The 27,108-nt window shown below is 45.3% G+C and overlaps 1 protein-coding gene across 1 annotated transcript in view; it reads right to left on the reverse strand.

The window, feature by feature from the left end:
* Positions 1-27,108, reverse strand: part of PRKCE (protein kinase C epsilon) — a 483,114-nt gene that overhangs the window by 272,304 nt on the left and 183,702 nt on the right. Inside the window, exon 2 of the mRNA XM_021701128.1 lies at positions 26,394-26,457. Coding sequence (XP_021556803.1) covers positions 26,394-26,457 — 64 coding nt within the window. The remainder of the gene's footprint in view (positions 1-26,393; positions 26,458-27,108) is intronic.

Raw genomic sequence — 27,108 nt, forward strand, 5'->3', positions numbered from 1 at the left:
AACTTAAGGTATAACCCTTTACTTCTAGGTCATGGAGTTTCCTTTTAGAAGATGACAAGTTTGAACCAGGCAGCCACTAAGGACCCTTCCAGCTCCCAGGTGTCATGCTCTCTGCCAGACTTACAGTTCTATAGACTACCTACCTGCTCACGACTGCTCAGTTCACATCTCCAGCCCAGACCTCTCCCCTGAACACCAGAGACATACATACATCCTACGGCCTACTTGACATCTGTCCTCAACAACTCCCAAACATCTCAAATTAAACGGGGCCAAAGTGGAGCTCCAAAATACCCCCCACCCCTCTCAGTCTCTCCCATATCCGTTAATGGCAACTCCATCCGTATAGTTGCTCAGACCAAAACTCGGGATCATCCTTAATTTCTCCCTTCATCTCACAACTTCCAACATATCAGTGAAATTCTTAAATCACCTGCTCAAATGTATCCAAAATCCCATTCCTTATCAACCCCATCACCCTGATGGAGGCCACCACCATCCTGCTGCTGGCTTGACTCATGGCAGGGGCTCCTACTAGGCCTCTGGTTCTGCCTTTGCTACTCTACTGTCCACTCTTACACAGTAGCCAGGATGATCCTGTTAAAACCCAGATCCCCTCTCCTCTGCTCAGAACCTTCTAGGGGCCCCCACCTTACTTCAGAGCAAAGCCATGCATAAGCCAGCTCCCCGCTGCCCTCTGACCTTGCTTCGTACCCTTTGCTTCTTCCTTCTCTCTGCTCCAGGCACACTGGCTTCCTTCCATGCTGGGCCTTTTACTTGCTGCTCTCTCTGCCCAGAATGTTCTTCCATTCCTGCATAGCTCATCCCCTTGCTTCCTTCAGGACTGTACTCAAAGGTCTCCCCGGTCCCCTAACATCTCAGGGTACCCCACCCCCTAAAAGCCATATCCCCCTTTCTTCACTTTTTTTCTCCTTAGCAGTTACAGTTAGGTAACAAACTATCACTTATTGTGTTTGTGGTCTGACTCCTCCACCAGAATGAAAGCGTCACAAGGGCAGAGACTTTCATGTTTTGTCCACATTATAGCCCCAGTGTCTACTACAGTGCCTGGCATGAGGTAGGTGCTCAATACATTTGTGGAGTTCTGTGGATCACTGGTCTAGCTGGTCCAACATCTCCTGGTTGCTCCTTCTCCACTTGGTCACCAGACCCAGACAGCAAACATCTCAGTGCCTAAGGGGACGATTCCAGCAGGCATGAAAAAGGCCCGTCTCCATCCTTGGGGCACTGTCTTGGGAGGGGACTACAGAGAAGTCTGCTCCTCACCACTGATCCGGCTTCCAAAGCCGCTGCTTTGCACCCTCATCTCCGCAAAGGAAAATACCCCCTAGGATGGCTTTTTAAAAAACTTAATCCGATGTAAAACCTTCAGCTGTTTACCTGAATTCCATTTAATCTCCTATAGAGATGCTTCTAAATCACCTGCTCTCGAGGACTCAGGGGAAAAAAAAACCCAACTACTCCTCAGAAAATGTTTTTAAAATCACCCTGCTGCTGAGAAAACAAGCTTTAATTTCTATCAAGAGAAGTTTAAAGCAACAGAGCAATTATTTATATTTTTTCCTTAGTGCTGGATTATCTAACTACGGGTCTCAAAGCATTTAATCTCCAACAGGTAAAGGGTTTTACCCATTTAAATGTACCTTCAGACACAGATCCTGGGCCCCAGCTGCAGGCTTGTGTGTGAACCTGTTAGACCTTCCATTTGTCCCCAGCAGGGAGGGCATAAAATACTCTCAAAGCCAGAGCCATTCGCAAATGAGATCCTCTCTAGGGGCAGGAAGTGGGGCAGAGAAGGTCTCTCCCCATCTCCATGGTTCATGAGAGGTCAACTTTCTCATTCCACATCTAATGACAGTCCCTCTGAGAGGAATAGGACACCCCAGAATCTCTGAAGACAAGAAGTATTTGGGAGCCCCTGGGGCACTCTACTCTGAGAAGTCCCTTCCACAATGTCTCCGATAACCGGGCTGCACTGTTTGCGGACACAGCTGGGGAAAGGGCATTCACTCACCATCTTCTGGGAAGCCTGTTCCTCCTAATTGCCCTTGGTCCTCTGGGTTTACTCTTTTCAAAGATCCAGTGTCAGGGGCGCCTGGGTGGCTCAGTTGGTTAAGTGTCTCTGCCTTCCGCTCAGGTCATGATCCCAGGGTCCTGGGATTGAGCCCCGCATCGGGCTCCCTGCTCAGTGGGGAGCCTGCTTCTCCCTCTCCCTCTGCCTGCCACTCTGCCTACTTGTGCTGTCAAATAAAATCTTTAAAAAAAATTAAAAAAGATCCAGTGTCTTTGTAATCACTGAGCCCTCACATGGTACCCAGCACTTGATGCCCTTTGCCTCATTTAATTTCCACAGCCTGAGGAGAGACAGAATTATCATCCCCATTTCCAGATGGGGAAATGGAGGCTTCCACTCCTTCTAGCCTTTCCTAACCACTCTCCTTGCGACATGGATTCTAAGGTGGTATTTTATTTTATGAATGCTGTAACCATTACTGGAATCTCTTTTTCATTCTTATTCTAGAAACATAGGCTAGCTAGCACCTTATAAATCCACTCAAGTCCTGAAAGACAGGGAGGGAAAAAAAAAAAAAAAAGACATGTTTAGCCTACACACCAAGAAAGAAACTAAAAGAAACCCAGGTTCATCACACGATCAAATCATGAGGCAGGTCACCCTTTCAGCTGAGGTTAGACTCAAAACGTGCCAACCCTGGCCGTCTTCATTTCACCAAAGCCCTCTATCATTTTTAAAATAGATTTTAGAGCAGTTTTAGGATTATAGAAAAATTGAACAGCAAGTAGAAAGTTCTGAAATATCCCCTGCCCCCAGAAACACAGTTTCCTCTATGATTTACATCTTGTATTCATGTGGTACACATTTGTTACAACTGATGAACCAATACTGATACATTAGCCTCCACAGTTTACTTTAGGAGTCACTCTGTATTGTTATGTTCTATGGGTTTTGACAAATATATAATGACACGTGTCCCTTATTACTGTACACAAAATAGTTCACTGCCCTAAAAATCCCCTGTGCTCTACCTGTTCATTCCTCCCTCTAAACCCAACTCCCCCCTCAGGGAGCTGCTGATCCCAAATAACTGACAAGACACTCTGGAACTCATAAGCCATTAGAACAAGGTTGCATAATACAAGCAACTGCTTTACTATATACTAGCCACGAACGATTGGAATTTGAAGTTAAAAACACATTAGCACCGCCCCCCATAAAAACCCTTCAGGTACAAACAGATCTAAATCTAACAAAATATGTACATGATCTATAGGAGGAAAATTGTAAACCTCTGATGAAAGAAATCAAAGAAGATCTAAATAAACAGATATTCCTTCATTGAATTTTATAAGCAAGCTCTCCAACTCCCTCTGTTATCCTGGTCTCAAATTATAGCGATGGTTAACAGAAAAAAACCCCCAAAACAATGGGAGCCCCACGGGTGTGCAGCTACAAAAGAAAATCTCAGGGCCTCCACCCACTTTGGGCTGCAGTGGGGAAAGAGGGGCCAAACAGGGTTGCCACATAAAATACAAATAAGCGTTTAGTATATATATGTCCCAAACATTGCATGGGACATATTTACACTAAAAAATTTAAAAAGTTATTTGTAGTTCAGCTAAATTTCAAATTTAACTGGGTCTCCTCTATTTTTATTTACGAAATTATTTACAATATTTTATTTACGATTATTAATTACAATATTACCTTACTCCAAGGCCTCACTGTGGCGAGGAAAAGCAACAGATCTCTTAGGCATATTCAGTGCTTGACAATTTTTAAAGTCTTTTCAACTCTTCTCTCTCCAGATTTATTACACATGTGAGAGGAAAGCAGGACAACTATCTCCACCCTCATTAACCAGATGAGGGAGGAAAAACAGCCACCAAGCAAAGGCCACGTAGGTCAAAAAACACAGCTGGGTCTCATCATTACTAAGCCCACCTGTTCAATTAGCCCTGTGGGTTCCCAGCCTGGCTGAACCTTGGTATCACCTGGGGAGCTGCCAAAAGCCCGCTGATGCTTGGGCCCCACTCCTTATGCCTGGGCATCTTTTAAAAACACTTCATAATAGAAAAAAATTAAGGACGTATAAAGTAAACAAGAAGAAATGAACCCCAGGTACCCAGTCACTCAGCCTCAACAATTTTCAGCTCATGGCCCATCACATTTCCACATATCAGTGCTACCCAACAGAATTGTCTGCAGTGATGGAAATGTTCCATATCTGCGCTGTCCAATATGGGAGCTGCTAGCTACATGTGACTGAGAGCGCCTGAAATGTGGTTGGTGTCATGGAAGAACTGCACTTTCAGTTTTTAAACATTTTTCATTTCGATTCAAAAAGCCATAGTGGCTGGTGGCTACATACTGGACAGCCCAGATCAGTACCCTTACCCATTTCTCCCCACCACCATGTTTGTTTGTTTGGGGTTTAAGTTTTTATTTAAGTTCCAGTTAACATACCACATTATTTTAAAGCAAATCCCAGACATATTATTTCATCCATGTATCAATATCTTTTAAAGCTTTCCAGATGATTCAAATGTGAAACCACAGTTGGAGACCAATCACTAATCAAATATTCAAAACTGTAACATTCCATTTGAGGACAGACTTTCAGCAACTTCACAACCTTGACAACCAGTTACTCAACCTCGAATGCATATCCAATCACTTGGGGAGCTAGACCTACGGCCAGACTCCACTCCCAGAGCTCTGGGTCTGGGGTGATAGGTAACTCTTTTTTCTTTCCCTCCTCCTCTTGTTCCTTCCTCATTTTTCCACAGCTCTTCATGTGATTCTAATGTGCAGTCTGAATTGAGAAGCCCTGCTTAAAAGTCTTTCTACATAAAGCATATTCCCCAGACCAGCATCACCCGGAAGCTGGTTAAAAAGGCAGAATCTTGGGGCCGACCCCAGATCTTTGGAATCAGAATTTACATTTTAACAAGCCTCTCTAGGTGATTTACACACACACACACTGAAGTTTGAGAAGTACCACTCTAAAACAGTGGTTCTCAAAGCGTGGTCCCCTGACCAGGGGCCTCGGCCTGAGAACTTGTTAAGAATGTAAATTCGGGGCTTCATCCCAGACCTACAGAGTCAGAAACTCTGGGGGTTGAGGCCCAGCAAGCTGTATTTGTACTTTCACCAGCCCTCCTGGTGATGCTGATATAAGACCCATTGCTCTGGAGTCTAGAACATGACTCTGTATTGCCCAAGCCACAAGTAATGATTATAAGAACAGCACCTGACTTCAAAAGAGAAGCTGAAGCCATCCTTGGGCTCCCACACAAACAATTATACATAAATTCAGGTATCTCTTTATAACTCATGACATAGGAAAACTAACCAGGAGTGGCAGGGAGGAATTAAAAAACAAAGCAACCTGGGATCCTTAGAAAAGCATAGGCCAATGATGGATGTTCATCGAAACATCCAAGACATTCAACATGCTGGTTGTGTTCCGTACATTCTCCTTGAGATGGCAACCAAGTTTACATTTGAGAATTCTATTATAGCATTTTACATTTCTTTCAAGCAAAACATAATTGCTTAGAATAGTCTATCATGTCAAGTATTTCATTCCTAAAATGGGGAGGTGGGGAGGGGAAAAAGAAGAAAAGCCGCTCCAGGGTGGCACTGTAGGACCCAACACCGTTCTCATGAGCAGTTACTGTTAGGCTTTTTGAGGTCTTGAATTCTTCTGAGACCTGGAGAAAAGACCTTCTGCCCTTAAAATGTGTGTCCAGAATGCACAGAAAATTTTGCACTCAGTATCAGGAAGTCAAGCCCCTATAGGCCAATGGGTCTGATGCCACGGATGCCTATTCTGGTAGAGAAAGCAGGCAGAGAGAGCAGAATGCAGCAAACTCGGTGGGGGGGAACCGTTCAGACCCCACACCAAATACTGGCTTCCTCTCTCACCAGCTGAACAACAAGCAGAGATTCATATTCCCCTGAAAAAGTGGATGTGGGAAGGCCAGTTTAATTGCTGCCATGCTACAGGTAAGGAAACTGAAATCTGGAAAAGTAAGGTACTAGTCTAGGTGGGCCAGTGACAGGGTCAATCTTTAAACCTCAATGGCCTTTCCATTGGCCCATCTGCTACACATGAGGTTGCAAGAATGCGGCCTTTCCCACAGGTCCAGGACAGCCGGGCATACCGGTCTCATCTTTACTGCCCACCCTTTAGAGCCCATCTCCTACACAGCCAAGTCCTGCCATCTGTGACCACTTGTCCCCTCCCATCCAGGGAAGGCCCATCTCTGCCTGTGAGTAGAGTTGTGTGACTCATCGCTGCATCCCCAGAGCTGGCCAGTGAGCACTCCAGAGAGGAGGAGGGGAGGCCAGGCACCACTCCAGCCTGCAGAGATTCAGTGGAGGAGACTTCGGGTCTTCGCAAGTGTTCGTTTGCCCTGGTAGGTGTTTGCAGACAAGCTGGTCTCCAGGACTGAACATTAAAACCCTTGAAGATGCAGGGACGTTTTCCTACCTTTATGTGGGAAGTACCAAGGCCCATGTTATATAGGCATTATATATACAGTGGGTGGCCCTGAGACCCTCCACTGTCCTGAAGAGTCAAGTTCTTCCAAACAAAGTAGCCACGGTGTCTAGGCTGAAGGCTAACAGATACCAGGAAATTAAGTCCGCACACCCAACTTTCAGGAACCCCAAACACACATTAACAGGACAAACTGCAGTTCCGGCTGCCCTGTTCCACAACCTCACACCTACTATCCCCAACTTCTCCCTCCTCCGCCAGCAGAGCTCCCGCAAGCTGGGGGAAGGGGCGGCGGTGCCTACAGGCACCAGGGAGTAGAACAGAGAACCAGGAAGGCTCTTTGTTCACAGCCACAATGCTCTGTCCTGGGGTGGGAGGGTACCTGCGTTTCCAGCATCCGATGTAGCTTCTGCAGAGCTCACCGAGGACGTAGCTTCTCCTGAGCTGGGAACCCAGGGGCATGCTCAGTAGGTGATTATGAACGCACGTGTGCGTGCGAGCGTGCTCCCACGCGCATGCGTGTACACACAGGTGCACGCACCCATAAGTACAGCCTTGGGGGCTGGAACTGAGTTGACATTAGTAATTAGCTATCTGCCCTGAGTCCTAGCAGCACACAAAGACCTGGGTATTGTGCCCTTATTCATAACACCTGTAGGGGGATAAGGCAGTAAGTTTTCCCAGCACTGCAGCCCTTGGAAATGGGCCGCAGAAGTCAGTGACTCAGAGTCCAGCTCTGGGGGCACTCACAGCCCAGAGGGCCAGGCAGAGAGACCCTTGCCCCTCAGGCTGCACCTTGATGCCTTCTTGTACACACTGCCATCTTCCCTCCTGACGGTCTGGTTGAAGAGCTGTTGATCCCGTGAATGAGGCAGAGAACAACCTAAGAGAGGCCTAAGGTACTGCTAAGCTGTACAACCAGAGACAGTCCTATGGGGCTTCAGAAAGGAGACCAAGCCCCACCTGCTGCGGGTCCCGGGGTGCTAGGGAAGGGGTGAGACCTGCAAACGGGACGGAGGAGGTAGTCATATACACTAGGAGGCAACATGATGAGGAATTCAGATGAACAGATTACAAATATAAGCTCAAGACAAAACTGTCACTGAGCTAAAAGGATATGGGGGAAAGCAAAAGTCCTTTGCTCCCATTCCAACTTTTCAGAGGTAAAATTTTGTGTACGTACACAAGTCTAGCCTGTATATGTGTGTGTTTCTTTTTGCACGAATGGGATCATGTCATAATCTATTTCAACTTACTTATTTTACTTAACCATTTGTTTTGAACATCTCTCTCCGTTAATATATAAAAATCAGCCTAAAAACTTGTAATGGTTCTTATTCCATTATAGGGAGGTACGAAATGGCCCTTTCGCTTGTTTCCAATATTTCGCTGTTTCAAATCCAGCAATTTGTCTTTGCCAGAGGGATAAACCTGCAGGAGAATTTCTGGATCAAGGGAAACTCCAGGTACATTCCCGCCAACAGTTCAAATGGCACTTACTGAGTACCTACCATGTGCAATAAAACAGCTCGTATTTGAATGACACTGAAAGTAAACTGATCATGAACACCTGACCCCAAGTAGGAAGAGGCCATTTAGTAAGAAATGAATTTCTGCTCTTTCTGTATTTCTTCATTGTACATATATTTTTATGATAAATATTAAATGTGCAATCTAACACGTGAGTTATAAAACATTACTGCAGAACAAGTAATTACATGGCATATTTACCCCAATCTAGTATACATCATAAATTCTCTTCACTGTCTTTAGCATAATCCAGTGTGTGATAAATTATGTGCATAAAAAAAAAATCACCCTGTGCTTTTTTAGAATTCTCTCCCAGGGCTTGCAAGGATTGTCTGTGGGGGTCAGAACCAAATTAGTCTCTAGCCCCAAACCCACCCCCACCCTTAATATCAGCCCCAGCATGAAAGAGCATTAACATCAGGCAATAGCTCAGCTTGTCGCTTTCCCAAGCCAGAAACCCAGTGAGGAGGAAGCAGGGCTCTCCACTTGGGTTCTGATTTCCTGAAAAGCCAAATTCTCACTGCTCTCCCTCCCCAGACCCTTTCTCTGCCCCCACCCTCTTATCAAAAGTGAAAGTCACTGCAGCAGTACACAAGCCTCAGCATCAAAGATCCGCGTTACTCACTGGTTCCCAGAAAAGCACTTGTCTGGGACACGGGTTAAGGAGCAGCCAAGAAGGGGTCATTGATCTCTGTCTCCAGGGCTCAGCGGCTTTGGCTCTGGGAGGGGCCAAAGCTTTCCAGATGTTCCGCTGAAGGGCTGGAGCGGTGCCAGGGGGAGCCCTGCAGACCTACAAAGGGATGCCTGTTCCCCGAGTGTGCACCATTCGAAATCAAAAGCTCTCTGAGGAGAGCACCCTCCAAAGTGGGCAGGGCCTTCACGGAGACTTCTGTGGTGTCCTCCCTCCACGTCCTCACCCAGCTCTGGTGCTCCATCACTTCCACGACACCCCTCCCCCCGGCATTCACATGCACACACATTTCCCCCAAACTACCAGCTCTGGTTTCTATAGCAACAAAGCAAAAGCCAACAGGGTTTGAAAAAGCAGCAAACTTGACGGCAACCATGCAGAAGGGCAGAGAAAAAAAGCCTGGGAAACTCTGGTCTCACCCTAGAAATCTGCCCTCAGAGGAGTGCCAGCCCACCGGGGGCCCGAGCTACAAATCTAAAAACCGAGCTCTCGGCTCCCAAGGGCTCAATCCCCTTCCTGTGGTTCCACCCACCCTCCCTGGAAAGGAAAAGGCCAGAGATACACTGAACAATACACGAGTTTGAAAGTTATCTGAACAGGGAGCAAATCCTAAATACGGCATTTGGACAACTGCACAGCAATTGATATCATGACTGCTATGAACACCATTGGTTCCGTCATTCATTTGCACAAACGTTTTTGAGTCCCTACTATGTGCCGGGCATTAGTCCAGGTTGCTAGGAATGCAATGATAAACCAGTAAGAGAAAGTTCTTGCCCTCTGGAGCTTACAAACTAAAAAGACAAACAGATAATAAGTGAACAAAGTGTCTATAATAATTTCAGTCGCTTAACCAACTGAGCCACCCAGGCGCCCCTATAATAATTTCAAAAGGTACCAAGTGCAATGTTTAAAAAGCAGCCCAACAACAAAAAAGAGAATATGTTATGGTATAAAAATGGAGGCAGTATGATAATGTAGAAAAAAATTAGACTTTCCCTATCTGTGTATGGTGCTTTACTTTCAAAATGTGTTTCCATGCACAAAAACCCCTTTTGCTATCACTCACTGTTAGTAGGGTGGGAATGCTCACTTGATTGAGCAGAAACAGAAGCCCAAACATATGAAATGACTTGTTCGAGATCCAGAAGTTTCATTCTTTGCAGCTCTATTTATCTGATGACCATAGAGAGAATGTAAATATCAGCCTAGTACAAACATTAGGGGAAGATATTTGCAACAAATATAACTGCCTCTGAAGCAATAGGAAATAGAAAAAAGCATAATAGAAAGACGCATAAAAAGTAATGAACACGGACACCTGGGTGGCTCAGTTGGTTAATCGCCTGCCTTCAGCTCAGGTCATGATCCCTGGGTCCTGGGATTGAGCCCTGCATCAGGCTCCTTGCTCAGCCGGGAGCCTGCTTCTCCCTCTCCCACTCCCCCTGCTTGTGCTCTCTCTCTGACAAATAAATAAATAAAATCTTTTTTTAAAAAAGTAATGAACAGATAGATATCTTTCAGGAGTGACCAAAAACCGGTAGATATATGAAAAGATTCTCAATATCATTAACAATCAAAAAAATACAAGTTAAAACTATAATGACACATCACCCACCATACTGGCAGAAATTTAAAAGTCTGATAATACCAAGTATTCATGAAGATATAAAGCAATTAGAAATTGCAGACATGTCTGGTGGGAGCATCAATTGACACAATACTTTAGAAAACAATGATTATCTAGTAAAGTTGAACACACACATACATATTGAGCCATCATTTCCACACCTAAATAAATAACCTAAAGAAACTGAAGAAACGACTATGCCCCCAAATACTGTCTTGTCCCTAATAGCAAAAATTTAAAAACCACCCAGATACCCACGAAGAGGAGAACAGATAAATGAATTTTGACATATTAATATAGGAATAAAAATGAATGAACTACAGCCACCCACATCAATATGGATGAATCTGAGAAATATAACACTGCATGAACCACAAAAGAATTTATATAGGATGATACTATGTAAATAAACCTTAAAAAGTAGGTAAAAACAAAACAATATATTATTTAAGACATACATACAGGCGGTCAAATCATAAAGAAATGCAAGAGGGGCGCCTGGGTGGCTCAGTCGTTGAGCGTCTGCCTTCGGCTTGGGTCGTGATCCCGGAGTCCTGGGATTGAGCCCCGCATCGGGCTCCCTGCTCAGTGGGGAGCCTGCTTCTCCCTCTCCCACTCCCCCTGCTTGTGTTCCCTCTCTCGCTGTGTCTCTCTCTCTGTCAAATAAATAAAATCTTAAAAAAAAAAAAAAGAAATGCGAGAAAATAACACAAAATTCAGGACAGTTACTACGTTTGGGGACAAAAGGGTGAAGACAAGATCAACAAACGGTTCTACGGGGGCCACAAAGGCACTCCGGAAATGTTCTTTCCCCTAATCCGGAGCATAGGTACAAATGACCCATGATATATAATATAATTTCAGAATAAAAATAGTGGAGAGAGAGTAAGGCTGACTTAAATTAATCTTAAAGGACAGAGTCAAGGGAAACAGATCACAAGAGGGTATTTTTTTTTTTCCTCAAGCCAAACAAAGAAATGATCATTTTTTTGTCTTCTAAGGCAAGAAAGCCTAGTGAAGGCCTCATGCAGTATGTAAAGTGAATGCTACATCCAAAGTACCCTGGTTTGATTTATGTTCTAAAAAATTAAAAATAAAAGCAAACTAGGTCCTTCTGCAGTCCGAGCTAGGTGTTCCTAGTTGGCCCAGCAGCGCGGGGGCTCCGAACGCCATAATTACAGCCAGGGAGAGGTCGAGTGGCTAGACGGACACCTGTAATTAGGCAGGTGAAGTCTGTCTTCCAGACTCCAGCAGCTCTGCCGACAACCCAGGTGACCCCAAACCCACCTATAAGAGGCAGCTCTTGGGGCGCCTGGGTGGCTCAGTTGGTTAAGCGACTGCCTTCGGCTCAGGTCATGATCCTGGAGTCCGCGGATCGAGTCCCGCATCGGGCTCCCTGCTCGGCAAGGAACCTGCTTCTCCCTCTGACCCTCCCCCCTCTCATGTGCTCTCTCTCTCTCATTCTCTCTGTCTCAAATAAATAAATTAAAAAAAAAAATCTTTAAGAGGCAGCTCTTGGCTTTCATACGGGTAGCTTTCAAACAGCACGCATGGACGCTCGGCCACCAGCAGGCAATGACCTTTCCCAGCACTGCTCTCTGCTAGCCAAGCCACTGTGCCACCTTCACACCGTCTCCATACTTGCCCGGACGGTAGTCACTCAGGAATTCATGCAACAAGTCTTGCCCAAGTACCACCGTAGCCTGGCACGGCAGGAGGCCATGAAGGGAGGGCAGAGACCAAAACAGACACAGTCTCTGCCTTCACAGAATTGAGAGTCCAAAGGAAGTGATTTTGCAATTATTTGAATATTTTATTGCTTCCTGCTTTTTTGTTAAATAAAAATAATGAGTAAGGAAAAAATGAAAATGTGACGTATTGTATGGTGACTAACATAATAAAATAAAATGAAAAAGAAAATATTGGACCTTACGGTAAGATACATCTTTTTTTTTATGATTTTACTTATTTATTTATTTATTTATTTATTTATTTATTTATTTATTTATTTATTTATGCGGGGCAGAGGCAGAGGGAGAAGCAGGCTTCCCGCGGAGCAGGGAGCCCAACATAGGACTCGATCCCAGGACCCCAGGATCATGACCTGAGCCGAAGCCAGACGCTTAACTGACTGAGCCACCCAGGTGCCCCAAGATACATCTTTTCTACTTCAGAGAATAGAGTGTAATATAACAAATCAGCAAATGATCCTCTGGGGGCTGCAAAGGCCCCTATTTAGCCTCAGCTGGACCCTCCCAGCTTGCAAACAGGTGGACAGGCTGCCCACATGACCAAGTGGAGAAGAATGCTGGAAATATGACCAAAGAGGGTGTCTGAACAACGAGACACAATGAGAGCATTTTATAATATATTTTCGTTCTCTGACATATCCAGGAAAATACTGCTATGGCTAATGTTACAACAATTACTCCCTATGTTTTCTTCTAAGAGTTTTAAGGTTTTTGGTCTCAATATTTAATCTTTAATCCATTTAGAGTTTGTGTACAGTATGAGAAAGTGGTCCAGTTTCATTCTTTTGCATGTAACTGTCCCGTTTTCCCAGCACCACGTATTGAAGGGATTGTCTTTCCCCCACTGTATGATTTTGCCTTAGTCATAGATTAATTGACCATAAAAACGTGAGTTTATTTCTGGGCTCTCTCTTCTGTTCCTTGATCTATGTGTCTATTTTTGGGCCAGTACCATATTGTTTTGATTACTACAGTTGTATAGTTTATCTTGAAATCTGGGATTGTGGTACCTCCAGCTTTGTTGTTCTTTCTCAAGATTGCTTTGGTTATTCAGGGTCTTTTGTGGGTCCATACAAATTTTAGGATTATGTGTTCTAGTTCTGTGAAAAATGCTGTTGGTATTTTGATTGCACTGAACCTGCAGATTGCTTTGGGTGGTATGGACATTTTAACAATATTACTTCTTCCAATCATTGAGCATGGAATATCTTTCCATCTGCTTGTGTCGTGTTCAATTTCTTTCATCAGTGTTTACAGTTTTCAGAGAATAGGTCTCTCACCTCCTTGGTTAAGTTTATTCCTAGGTATTTTATTCTTTTTGGTGCAATTGTAAATATTTTAGTTCTCTGGAATGTAATCTCCCATTAGAACATGAACTCAGTAATTCAAACTTTCACTCCTTTGACCTTCAGACACCTTTTTAGAACCGTGTACAGATTTAGGAACCTGCAGACAAACATAGCTTTTGGTCCTTTGTGCAAGAGGAAATTCAAGAGATGCTTAGGATTTCATCTTTCTATAAGGATTTGTCTTTCTTTCTTTCCTTCTTTTTTTTTTTTTTAAGGAAGTGTTAGATATTCAATGAGCATCAAGAGCTTAAACCACCAAACACATGAAAACTCTGAAGGTAAAATATCAAGCATTAGACAAAAGGTAGGCCAATGTTAAGGGGAGATGGCTCAACTGCCTTCCTGGTATCCCACCTCATATAGGCAATAGTTCTTTACTGCAATTTTTTTTTTTTTTTTTTTTTGAGAGAGAGAGCATGCACACATAAGCTGGGGGTTGGGGGGAGAAAGAATCTTAAGCAGGCTCCACACCCAGCACAGAGCCCGATATGGGGCTCAATCTCACAAGCCTGAGATCATGACCTGAGCTGAAATTAAGAGTCAGATGCTTAACCGACTGAGCCACCCAGGTACCCCTCTTTACAGCAATCTTTATGTCAGTACATCAGCCACCACAGTGAGAAGCTATCTATTCAAAATCAAACCATTTCTCAGGGCAAAAGGCCAAGTAAACTTCTCAAAGGAACCTCCATTCTTCCTACTTCCATAGTTTCTATGCAAAACCTTCCTAAGTCTGAGGACAAAATCTTTACCTCACAGCATGCATGAACCAATGTTGTTTCCCTTAAATCAGCGGTCTTTGTTGCCATCTTTCTTCCCCCTAGGTGGATCTCTTCACAGATGCACACCAATGGACCACTCTTTAAGTGAACTCTGTGTGCATATCACATGAGAGAGAACTAACTGCCAAATATTCACGTTACAAGAGATTTTTCCACTCACAAAAAGTCTTCACAATAGGGGTAGACACAATTTAGGGTCCATTCAAATAGAGACCTTTCCTAGTTCTCTGGAAACAAGATCCACATTTTAACATAACCGTCTTTGCCTGAATTTTCAAGAAATACAACAATTCTGTAAATAGATGCTAAGATCCAACTTGTTCCTTTTCCCCATTATTTCATACACTCTTTTTCTCTACCTTTTTACAATGTGGGCCTCGGATTGTTTTTTAAATAAAATAAAGTTGCCTTATATATTCCTCATTTGTATATACTTATGGAAATTATCTGTCACAAATATTCTGATCTCACCAAAAACCATTTGAAGATTTTTTTTTTCTATAGTATTTTAAAATGCTCATTCAGTATCTGAATATCTCCAGAGATGGAGAGCCCCCTACTTACTGGCCAAATGTATTTAGCTCCTGAGGAGCTCTGTCTATTAGAGGCTTTTTCTGTACACTAAACCAAGCTTGGGGGGCCTGGGTGGCTCAGTCATTAAGCTTCTGCCTTCGGCTCAGGTTATGATCCCAGGATCCTGGGATCGCCCCACGTCGGGCTCCCTGCTCAGCGGGGAGTCTGCTTCTCCCTCTCCCACTCCCCCTGCTTGTGTTCCTTCTCTTGCTGTGTCTCACTCCGTCAAATAAATAAATAAAATCTTAAAATAAATAAATAAATAAACAAACCAAGCTTAAAGCTGCCTCCCTATAACTCTACCCCTCTGGTCCCAGAACTGCCCTAAGGAGCTACAGGATAAACTCCCTCTTTACTTGGCCACATTTTAAGTTCCTCAGATTCCCACTATGTCTCACCCACTGCTAAGGATCCTGTGCTTTGGTCCAGGATAACTGCGTCTGACTTCCCAGTGGTAAGTATAAAGAAGGATTATGAAACCTTCTTGCTGATTCACACCTGTATTCAGAAAGCCTCTGATTTGACAATCTGGAATCCTGAACATTCACTGAATCATAGCATCTTCAGGCTGTCCATGCAGTCTAGGCAAGGGCCAGAAACACTCACTGGTTTGTTCACCTTTAATTGGCTGGTATCAGGATCAGGAACAGAATCCAAGCTTCTGATGTCAGTAAAGGGGTTACTCCCATTACACTTCACCATAAAGCTGCTTCATGCTGCATTCAGTGTAACTAATCGGGAGCCTTGTGCCCAGCACGAGCCAGGCCCAGCAATAATCAAGGCTCTCAGGGATTTAGTCTGTGCCTCTATGGTATCCAGTATCACACTGGGTTTGGGTGGTCTGGTTCCCCACTGGACCGAGAGGCTCCAAGGACAGAGATGGCCCTTGCTTCCCATCTAGCTTTGTGTAGCCCGAATGGTGGGATGGTGCCCTCGGCTCAGTGCTGCCAAATCATGAGGCCACCCAGGAACCTCATGTGCCCTGGGCCGGCTCGTAGCTCTGCACCCATTTTACAGAGACCTCTGTCCTCAAATGGCTCGTGGCTTTCTGGGGTGGGAGGGGACAGCCAGGACTGTAGTTACGATACAATATAAATGTATGAGTGCATGGTTGTACAGAAAGACACAGAGGAGTGTGGGAATGAATACAGTGTGGTGAGCCAGCAAGTGGGGGTGGGCGGGCTGATGTGGGACGGCCCCCAGAAGGAGACAAACTTGAAATCAAATTTTGAAGAGAATGGAGGAGTAGCTGAATAAACAGGGAGGGGTGAGGGTATTATAAGTAGGACCTGGTGTGTATGGAGGCGCTGAGGTGGCTTCAGAGAGCCCCTAATAAGTACCAGGCACAGAAAGCTTAAACATGCAAGCCCACGCTCACCCGTGAACTCACCAGTGACTACGCTGGAATATGAAACAACTGATTATCCAAAGCAAAGCCAGTCCCAACACCTTGTTTATCTCAATAGTTTCCTTTGAAAGTGACACTTTTTCCTGTTATTTCATTTAGTCATGCATTCATTTATTCAACAAATACAAATTATGCCCCTCCTGTGTACCCAACATCTAATCCAGAACTCCCTGTGTTTCCCCATCCATTAAAGGTAGGTACAACCTGCCTACCTCGGAGGAGGAACACATAAAGGTAAGTTCTAGCAAGGGCCCCTGGTGAACTATCTTAATTAAAGCCCCAGAAACCAGGAGAAAATTAGCACAGTGGGATCAAATTCAAGCACCACTCAATCCTTGAGGGTATTTATAGAAAAGCAAACACAAAAACAAAAACTCCAATATCCTGACAGGTTGTTTTTTGTTTTCCTGGTATAAATTGGTTCATTTTTCCCTAGCTGCAGAACACTGACTCTATCCATTCTGACCTTCGGTAGACAATGAAGCCAGGGCTGGAAAACCCAGGCCCAGGAATTGCCCACCTTCTCTAAGAATACCGAGTGCCTTCTCAGCCCCCTTCCCAGAAGACAGGAGAAGGGGGATGGAAAAGGATTCAAGAGGATTGACTTTGAGACGGGCCTTGGGAATGGGAGAAGTCAGTAGAGTTCCCTCTGAATTTTCAGTGAAATAGAAACTGGTGCCTTCTCCCCATGCTTCAGAGTGTCCTCTGAGGACCCTCAGCACGGCCATCGCCCGCCGGGGTCTGCTGAGAAATGCAGCATGGCAGACCCCACCCAAGGCCCACTGAGTCAGGAGCCGCATTTTCTCAGGATCCCGGGTGACTCAACAGTCTTAATCTCCTTAAACCTGAGTTTTCTCAAATGTAAAACAAGGATGATAAAACCTACCTGACAGATCCATTTTGGCTTAAATAAAATGATCTGTATACAGAGACTTGGCTCAAAATTTTGTACTCTCCCACTTGCCCCCTTTCGGGTACCTGGCTGTGTGTAAATTCTTGGTTTTGACTCAAAGCTACAGAATGAAAAGGTGCCCTTAGTTGTCACACCCTCCTCGTACAGCTACCCCTGAGGCCCAAGGAGAGCCCGTGACTTCTTGCTGACATGCCCTAGCCTGGGAGCGCCCTGAGGGCAGGGCCTTGGTCTTTCTCCTCTTTGATTTTCTAGCTCTCAGCATGGCACGTGGCACAAGGCACACAACAGGCTCTCGGGGTATGTTTGCTCGATCAACTGGTAAAGCAAGTACTTAACTAAATATGCACCAGGAGCTTAAATGTAGGTGTCTATGAAAGCCTAGTCCCGATAACACCTAGACACACCTGGAAGGGAACTCCACTTCCTCTGAGTTCACCCTTTCTGACAATTTCAGAAGAGTTCACACCTGGCCAATCAAAGTGGCCACGGGTTCCTGTTGCAGAGAACATCTCTGTTTGAACTAAACATGGCCATTATTTTCAATGTCAGGAAAGAGGCAAAGCTGGGGGCTTGGAGAGTAGGAATAACCCATTGGCAGCCATCTGGCCCTACCTGACTGGGCAGGAGGCACCCCAGCTGGTGAAGCCACTTGGTCTGTGGACATGACCAAGCTTGCGACAAGTAGCTGCTGACCCTAAATGCTGGAGAGTGCTGGGGGGAGGGGAGGGCTAGTGAAGGTGCCAATGTGGGATTGTGCATCCAGAGAGGGGCGAGCCTCTCAGCAGCAGCAGGGCTAAGTGCCCAGATGCAAGGGGCTCGACGGACTGAATGTCTGCATGCAGCATTCATTTATCACCTACTCTGAGGGAGTTCAACTACCTGGCCAACGTGCTTCGCCAGGTTGGGGCACTCCCAGTTCTTGATGACAGGCGCAGTTTGGGGGAATCCATACATATCCTACATTTCAGCATAACCCATCATAAATCAGAGGTGTCTCTGGAGTAATGCAGAGCATTAGGTAGGGCATTATTCTTAGTGTCCCTGTCCTAAACATGTTATTCTGTGGATATGACAGGTCATTCCTCTCTGCAGGGTCTTTGGAGCCTGTCATAGCCTCTGGCCATGGGCAAGTTGCTGTCTCTGCGTGTATGGCAATGGTCCTATTTCCACCTAATTATGTTTTTTTTAATTTCTAAGTAATTGTCTTAATAGTTAATAAACATACATGGGAAAGAAAAACAAGATTACAGGCATTGACAGGAAAGTCTCCCTCTTCTCTAAATTCACCCTTTCCCTTCCCCAGAGACCTTGCAGAGACAGCTATCCATCAAATGAATGAATGTATAAATCAGATGCATTCCTGCAAAGTTCAAATTTAGGTAAATCAAATCGTTGCCTGCCTTTATTTTATCTTTTGATTGGATGCATCTTCGGTGGACAGTGGCTCCGTTTCTTCCACCGAGGGAAACATGCCTTTCAGGTTTGCCACGACAATGAGCTGGTGAGAGCCTGTGGACATGTTGGTGGTTGTCATTTACTGCATGCCTACTCCAGGGAGAGCCCTCAAGTTGAAGGGAGTCTCCTCGGCGGTCCCACAGCTCCCTGTTCGACCAATAGCTACTCAACAGCTAAAATGCATTTTGTACCTACTGGTCTCTTGCCTGCCCCCTTCTGCGGAAGTACAGATACCTGAGAGCAAGGGCCAAGTTCATCACCTCTACTCCCAGGGCCTACTACATCTTAGATAAACAAATATATGATGTTTCCAACCAATGCAGGAAACAGAGGATGGAGGGGAGACAGAATAGGTGATTCAGAGACACTGATTCTCATCTCTGTGTATGTGGACAAATGCCCAGATCTTCACAGACCCCCACAGCTCACACCAAAGGTTTATAACAAAGGAGGAAGGTAAAAGACCCCTCGTCGGCAGCTCCAGTAAGATGGTGAATTCAGCACTTGGGCTGTGAAACTTAATGTTTCAACAAAGCTAGGTAATAAGGAAAATCAATAAAACTGTCAGCAGTGGCCAATTTCAACTGGATAAAAGAATAAAGTAGTTGATCCTGAAAGACAACTCTCTAAATTAGGTTAGATGAATGGAAATACCCTTTTGTTTTAAGCCAAATCACGAGGACATCAACAACCATAAACGATTAAATTATAGGCCACTTTGACCCAGTATGCTCTGAGCTGCAAACATGAATTTCCCAAAACAATCTTCTTTATAAGAGACAGAAATGATACGTAGCAAGGCAACAGAGACAGAATTAGAGGCCATGCCAGGAAACACGGGGCTCACTTCTTGACTAAGGATCTATTATAAACCTGCCCTTTCTATAAGCTGCTTTCTTCAACTGTTCAATGACTGTTCCTTCTTCAATTACTTCATTAGTAAAATAGGCACAAAAGTCAATAGGAAATACACATCTATGCTCCATAATGGCACAGGGGAAGGAGGCTTTGGTAGTGATACTAAAGAGCTTTGCTCTTCATAAACACTGAGGCTGTAATTCTGTTTTTCATCTGCTAATGGTTGGCATTTGGTGTTGTTAACCGTGGATGACTCATTTCAGGGGAACTGCTGTGCATCTAGGGCCTATTTGGAAGGAAATGAGGATTTCTTGGCTTATTTCTCGTCAAGCTAATAGCATTGTCTCTTTGGGACATTATAAACCCCTTGACGGGGATTTGGAGTTCACTGCTTTCTCCCTTGGTCCATTGCTGACTCCCCCTGTCTCATCTGGTGCCTGGTCACTTCTAGGAACAGGCACTTTTCCATCAGGACAGAAGATAAAGCCAAAAACCTGGAGACTAAGGGCCCCGCTCCCTGGGTCTGAGGATCAGCGGCAAGTAGTTCCGCTGGGGGTGGGGATGTGGGGTATACATGGCCAGATCAATGTTTTTGAACATCTGGATTTCATTTTCACACTATCAAGCACTGAGGCTGCCTCTGTACTCCACATGCTACTAGAGAATCCACCATGTCCATGCATGTCTGGGGAGCCTGTGGGGTGAGCCGGACCAGATCTCATTGCCTAAAGCACCTCATAGGAGGGAGACCTCTCAGCATCTTGGAGCTGGTGCCTGACTTGGAAATCCCATGTTTGGGAAAGTGAGAGCTCTCTTTAGCTTCTCAAGCAATGCTTCTTATTAGAGACTGGACAGAACTTGAAAAGAGAAAGAGGGAGTGTCAGGGCTTGCCGTGGGGGTACAAGCTAGATAGGCTGGCGAGGAAGTGGATGCTGGGGGTGGTGGAGTGCTCACCATGGAACTCCATGGAATTGCTGAGGGAGAAAAGAGAGAAAGGGCAGAAAAGACACAAGGGATGGCTGTGCCTGGACTTGACCTTCCAATCACCTAAGCCCCATGCTTATAAAATGTGCTCTACTCAACATCCCAGACTTGACCAAACTTGACCTGGAACATTCCTCCTGCTTGGGGTCCAAAGTGGGTGAGAGACCTTGACCATGAAGACACATCCAGAAAGAACTGCCTTCAACCTTCACACACAGTTTAATCATGAAGGTATTTCATTTTTTTGTTTGCATGGCATGAAAATTTCTGTCTACAATACTGATAATTGTCTTCGTTTGGAAGCTCTTAGAGAACACAATTTGCATCTATTACTTTATGGTGTCCATCCAGCCTTACTTAAAAATAAGAGCTTCAAAGCTGCCTTTGATAGTGATGACATGATCCCCCTCTGCTCAGAATAGCCTCCTCATTGTCAATCCAGGCTACCTATCCTTTCCTTTTCAGCCCAAGCCCTGCCTCTTCCCTGAGGCTGTCCTGGGTTATCCCAACCCCAGTTTGGTCCCATCTGGAGAACTCCTGGTAACACCCAATTAAGCATTCAATGTGATATTGCCTTGCACTTTTCTCTAGTGCTTTTGTCCTACAAGTGAGTCTCAGATTCCTAACTGAACCGTATACTCCCTTGAAGGCAAAGCCACGTGTGCTTATGAAGGTCACCTCTCATTTTCTGCTTGCCTCCCCACTTCCCATTTCCCAAACCCAGCACCAAGCTGGGCACAATTGTTAAAGTGCATTGGTGACTACCGTTCCCTTGAACAAATGGTTCTTCTTTAACTACCTGGTAACCGAAGGCACTGGATTGAATTATGTAGACTTCTTAGGAACTGGGGCATCAGTGGGGCACTGGGATCTGAGAGAGAAAACAGCCACTAGCTGAGGCAGTTTCTAGAAGTCCTCCCCTTCTATTTCAACACTGAGCGCAGCGCTCCAATGCTTGCCATGGACTCAGGGAAGAAAGATTACTAACCTGCTGGGATTTGCATCTGGTCTAGCTGCAGACCAAGACTTAGTTAGGGACCTGCCTGACAGAGAGCCTGAGAGGGAGCCGATGGCTCCTGAAATGGGACCCAGGGAGTCTCATTTCTAAGACAACGGAAAAGAAATCTGCTTGTTTATGAAAGGGACTTCTGGGTCACTTTTGGATTCAAAGCTAAGAACTCTAGCTCCACATCACTGTTAAAAAAAAAGAAAAAAGCAAGCTGTCTGAAGAAAAGAACTAAAATAAACAGAGAGGTGGGAAGGTCTTTGCCATGTTGGCAAACTCACTATTGAGGCCATGATTTAGAGCAGGGCACTGGATCGTAGCTGGGGGTCTAGGTCCAACAGGGTACGATCAAAAGGTAGGTAATCAACATTTTGACCTCGGGCACGTCGCTTGACCTCTCAACGTGACGATCTCCTGCACGCCGGTAATACCATCGGGCACTTGGTCTACCCATGTTGCCATTTCAGAGCAAACCCAAGCAGGTGTGATCGTGTCTGTCTGCCTGCCTGTGCAACTTGAACGAAAGTCCAGAAAAGAGCTGCAAAGGTGAGTTTAAATTTCTAAACCACCCCTTCAGAACTTATAAGGGATTTGAATGATTCAAACCTGAAGAGGAGAGATCTAGTAACTGTCTTCAAATATATGAAGGGCTTTTAGCCAAGGGCCAGTGAGAGCGTGGGGCCCACATGTTCTCAATCTGCACCGAGCACAGAGAGCACACCCAGGCTCCCACAAAGAGAAGTTTCTGGCATTAAGGGCCACAGGATACAAACAAGATAGAGAATGTCCTTCTAGGAAAGAGTTCATTGGAGGAAGGGTGGGGAAGAAAGAGAAAGACAGAAAATGGGGCAAAACTATGGCAAGGTGTGAGCTCTGCAGAAAGCAATCTCATAGCCCTGGCCAGATACAGATATTATTCTATAAATTGCCGCTCTGTCACCTTGCTCTGTTCTTCTACCTTTTTAATATGCCCCAGAGTCAGAAACCTGCCCTCAAACTCCTTCCCTGAATACCCTGCCAGCCCTTCCTTCACGTGCAGCAGGTCAGAGCTTTGCCCACCTCCCTGCCCTCAGGTCTCCAGGCCCTTAGGATATTTACTGAGCATCACCTATATTCAAGGGCACTGTTCTTATAGCAATCTGACCACAGTCCCTACCAGAGATGCGATTATCCCCCTTCACCGGTGAGAAAATCTGAAGCTCTGAACTAGCAAGCGTTAGAACCAGGATTTAAAGCCAGGGCTGAGGGACTCCTGGGACTGTGCTCTTCCTGCTCTAACTGCTGGGGGGGAGGGGGGGCAGGGAGGAGACTGAATGGTGTGGTGTGTCTGCAGCATGTGGCTGCAGAAAGAAGGGGACAGCGTGGATCCTGCTCCCTGCTCTATCTTCTGCTTCCGTAACCTGATTTAACTGCGTTGTGATCTGCGTTGCAAAAAATCCTTCAAATTACTTTTGTATCTTCTGCGTTTTATTGGAGACACAGGTTGGCAGTCCAAACATTATCAGTGAGACCCACTTCTAGTTCTCTCTGTTGTTGTTCAGACTCTGAAAAACTCTCCTGGGTGAACACTAGATCTGGATGGAAGGCAGGAAAAGAACAGCCTTAGAAATCCCCGGGTCAGACCCTGGTGGCCCCTCCTCTGGGAGCCTGCAAATAATGGTGCATTGTCCTGTTATTAAAAAGAATAGAAATAATGTACAAATTGCGCCCCAACAAAGGAAGAAATGCTAACTAATGTGCACAGCTGGAAACAGTAGCTGACACGCTGGAGAATTACATTGCTGTTTATGCGTCTGTCACCTGGGCTAATTATGCTCTGACTTAAGTATCTGGTGAGCCTGTAGTGCCCAGTTTACCAGGAAGCCCTGTGGTTATTACTTAGGATAAAAGCTTGTGATAAAAGGCACCCAAGACTGGAGGATCACTCTCGAGTATTCCAGGAAGGTTTGCTATTTGCGATAATGTAGGTAAGGTGCCTGGCTACATAGTACCTGTCAAAAAGAGCCCTTTTCTTTCAACCCCTTTGACCTGCTACAGACATTAGCCAGCCCTCAGCCTCAAGCTCTGATCGCTATTCAGATTAGACCAGAGATCAAAACTGCATGACCGGAAACGGCCTTAGCTGTCATCGGGCCTGACCCCTTACATCTGGGGTTAGGTTGCCTGGTTTAGCTAAAGCACACAGCAGTCAAATCCCATTATGCTGAGCTGCACAGGACAAGCAAGCAGTGGAATTTTATTAGACAGCTAGAAATCACATTAGCCCCAGCTCTAGCAGACACAAACATCCAAGGCGTCCTACAGTGCGTGAGCAAGAAAAAGAAACCTTTGGCCCATCCTGGAATTGGATCTTCACCCACCTTTCTCTGGGCTCCTCGCTGTTTGCATGTGCTGTAAAGTGTGTGCGATTTCTATAAATATATGTCTTTTTTTTCCCATTGATGGGACTGGAGCATTTGAGATAGGCAAGCCGTAGGGATACCTGATGGCAGAATAATAGAGTGAACGCGTCAGCCCTGACTCATTCCAACTCTCTTCGCACCCTTTTGCAGAATACAGTTAGGTATATTCACTAAAGAAAGGGACTTAGATAAGAATCTATGAATGTCCACAGTCTAGCTGGGACAACCGGGTTTTGCACGGGATCCTTCTCGTGCAGTCTAAGTAACAACTGTCTCGGCCTCTCATCCTCTGCTCCTCTCCTCGCCCTCCCAACCCTTCCAGAAATCTCTGGATCAGGAGCCCTCAAAGTCTGAACAGCAGGACAGGGCAAACAGATGTACTGAACGCAAACACAATGCAACAAGATCAGATCCTACGAAGAGACTGCTGGGTAGTCTTTCCCACCATCCAGAGAAAGAATCCCGGATCCGGGAAGAGCAAGAGAAAAAGGGCAGAAAAAGTTCTCCTTTTCTTCAGAGTAACACATGCGAGCACTTTACAGAGTCTGGAGTGTCTCAGCGTTTCTGAAGTAAACTCTATTTTCTTTAGATGAAAGAGATAAAAAAAAACAAAACACTAAGAATTCAGCCCAGTGAAAATTGCTTTGGCCATTCACATGCAATAAGCCGTAGAAGCAAGGAGGAAAAAAAATCAATCGCTTCTGATTTATTTATTCATTCATTCGTGCACATCCTTTTTCTCTAATGTAAAAAAGGATGTCCGCTGTGATTTTGCAAGTTAATTTTTTCAAAGGAAAAAAAAATAATCCAACCTTCCTATTGGTTGCCCAGCATCTTGGCACAGGAAATGCGTATTTAATTAATTATCCTGTTGCATATAGATTATGTAAGGAAAAAGGGGGACTGATTTTGCTCATTGAATGTTTCTCCAATATCTACAATCAGGAGGCCACTGTAATACTTCTAAGTCTGGTGAATCTGGAATTGCACACTAGTTAAAGCAATTCAAGTTTTCACCTTAATAGTTGCTTTATTTCTTAATCAGGGTGGTGGGTACAGCGGTGCTCATTTTATTATTCTTTAGGCCCTTTGGCACATCTTAAACATTTCATACTAAATACTGCTAAATCCCCGAATCTTCTACAACAGATTCTATTCTGGGCTGCTCAGAGCTGAGGGTAGAGAAGGAAAGCTAGAAACGCCAAAACGTAATTGCAATAAAGAGAAGAAAATGTACGAGACCAATTTTGGAAGGATGTTTAAAGTTTTAAACCTATGCCAAGTAATTGAGATCTATTCAAAGAGAATTGAATTCTATTATAGGCCCCATATACATGCAATTATTGAATTATTCTGAACACCTGTTGAGATTGGGTAATAAATTAGCCAAATGAGAATCATCGGGCACCCGGTCAAGCACATGGTTTGACCCACTCCTTCGAATTTGTGGACATAATCTCTCCTCTCATTACTGAACTGTAAACTAGAGCTTCATCCCTAACGCAGAGTAGACCATGTGGTGGTGTGACTCTGTCCTTGTGATCTCCAGCATTCTGAAGAGATGCAGTAAAAGGTCCCAGTCTTCCAACCAGGAGCTAAGGGAGCTGACTGTCTCACCCTAAAGACTGCCACAGCCCCTAAGTCCCATTTTTTTCTCATTGCCAAGTGGAACCAGTCTTGGTCTTCCCATTTTTCCACCATGACATTAAAGCCAACTGTTCTGTCCTCCTGCGCACAGAGAGAGGAGAAGAAAGACGGTCCCCGCTAAATCTCCGTCCTACTTCCCAGCCTCCCTAGAGCCCACGTTTGCCACCATCTCATCTCCCTGTTCTGTGTGGACAAGGTTTTACCATCCAGAATCCCCTTCCACTCTGACTGCTCAGTCCTCACCACCCGGCAAGCCTTTAAGGGGAGTAAGTGTGCCAAGATGAGATCGAGAGAAGAGGATGTAAGGAGAAGAAAGAAGGAAAGACCACCAGACACCATTTACACCCTGTCTCATCGGCCAGTGGGGAGCAGACGTTCCCTCACCCCATTATTTCTCCCTAAAAGCAGGGCTTTTGCCTGCGTGGGGAACTGTAAAAAGAAGTAACACTACTATAAAAGCTCTAAAAAATAAGATTCTGAAATTGGACGGCTTATTTGTGTCATTTCTGAATACCGTTAGACCAACTGGTTTTACTTCCTTCCCACGACACTCACACATCCCCCACGGGAGTCTCCGGGGTGAGAGTGCCGCTCCGCCGAAGCCTGCCTTGTGCACCAGCGTGCAGGGACGCCTGCTTTACTGGCCTCACTTGGTAAGTCAAAAATCTTCCCTCTGCTCCGCCAAAGTTAACAGATGGCTGGTCCCTTTTGGTACACAGGCGTAAGCATCTTCAAAATAACCTTTTCCTTTCACGTGTGCCAATTAATTAAATGTCGCTGTAATATGTCCCAGCCGAGGGGGGAAGGGAGACACGGGAAGACAAAGGGTCAATGGAAGAGAACAACGAGGAGAGATCACATTCTCCTACCTTCACCCGACGACCCCGACAGATCAATGATCACATACACTCTTCCTTCTGGCTCCAGATCAATCTGCAATGAAGAAAATGACAGTGGCTCGGTTAGTGCCTTGTGGGGGCAGCCCAAGAGTTCCATGACTTTTCCACCCCAAATGGCTAACACCTAGAGTCACGGCTCCGTCCAGTTCATCCCCCTGTAGTGTGCCGGGGGGACCAGGAATGCAGGAGAATGGGCGTTTATGGAATGTTCTGGATGCAGCACGAGGAGGTCTGATACAGACCCAAAAGATAGTGTCATCTCAGTGGTTCCCAACTGCAAGGAAACCTGGAATGGGGGACGCTTGACACAGGGAACCTCTTTGGGACACAAAACTATCTAGAGATGTTTTTGATTGTCATGACTGGAAAGGGAGGGCTGCCACCGGCATCTCATGGGTGGAAGCTAGAGATTCTGCTAAGCATCCTACAGCAGACAGGATGGTCCCCACAACGAAGCATTATCCAGCCCCAGAAAGCCAACAGTGTCAACGTTGAGAAACCCCGGGTTGCGCCATTCTCCCAATAAGGAAGCTGAGCTCAAAGCTGTAGGGTAAGTGACAATGCTAAGATTCAATGATAAGACTGTCTAAAGAGGGCGCCTGGGTGGCTCAGTTGGTTAAGCGACTGCCTTCGGCTCAGGTCATGATCCTGGAGTCCCTGGATCGAGTCCCGCATCGGGCTCCCT

Source organism: Neomonachus schauinslandi, chromosome 10 (assembly GCF_002201575.2).
Source record: "Neomonachus schauinslandi chromosome 10, ASM220157v2, whole genome shotgun sequence".
In the NCBI taxonomy this organism is placed as follows: domain Eukaryota; kingdom Metazoa; phylum Chordata; class Mammalia; order Carnivora; family Phocidae; genus Neomonachus; species Neomonachus schauinslandi.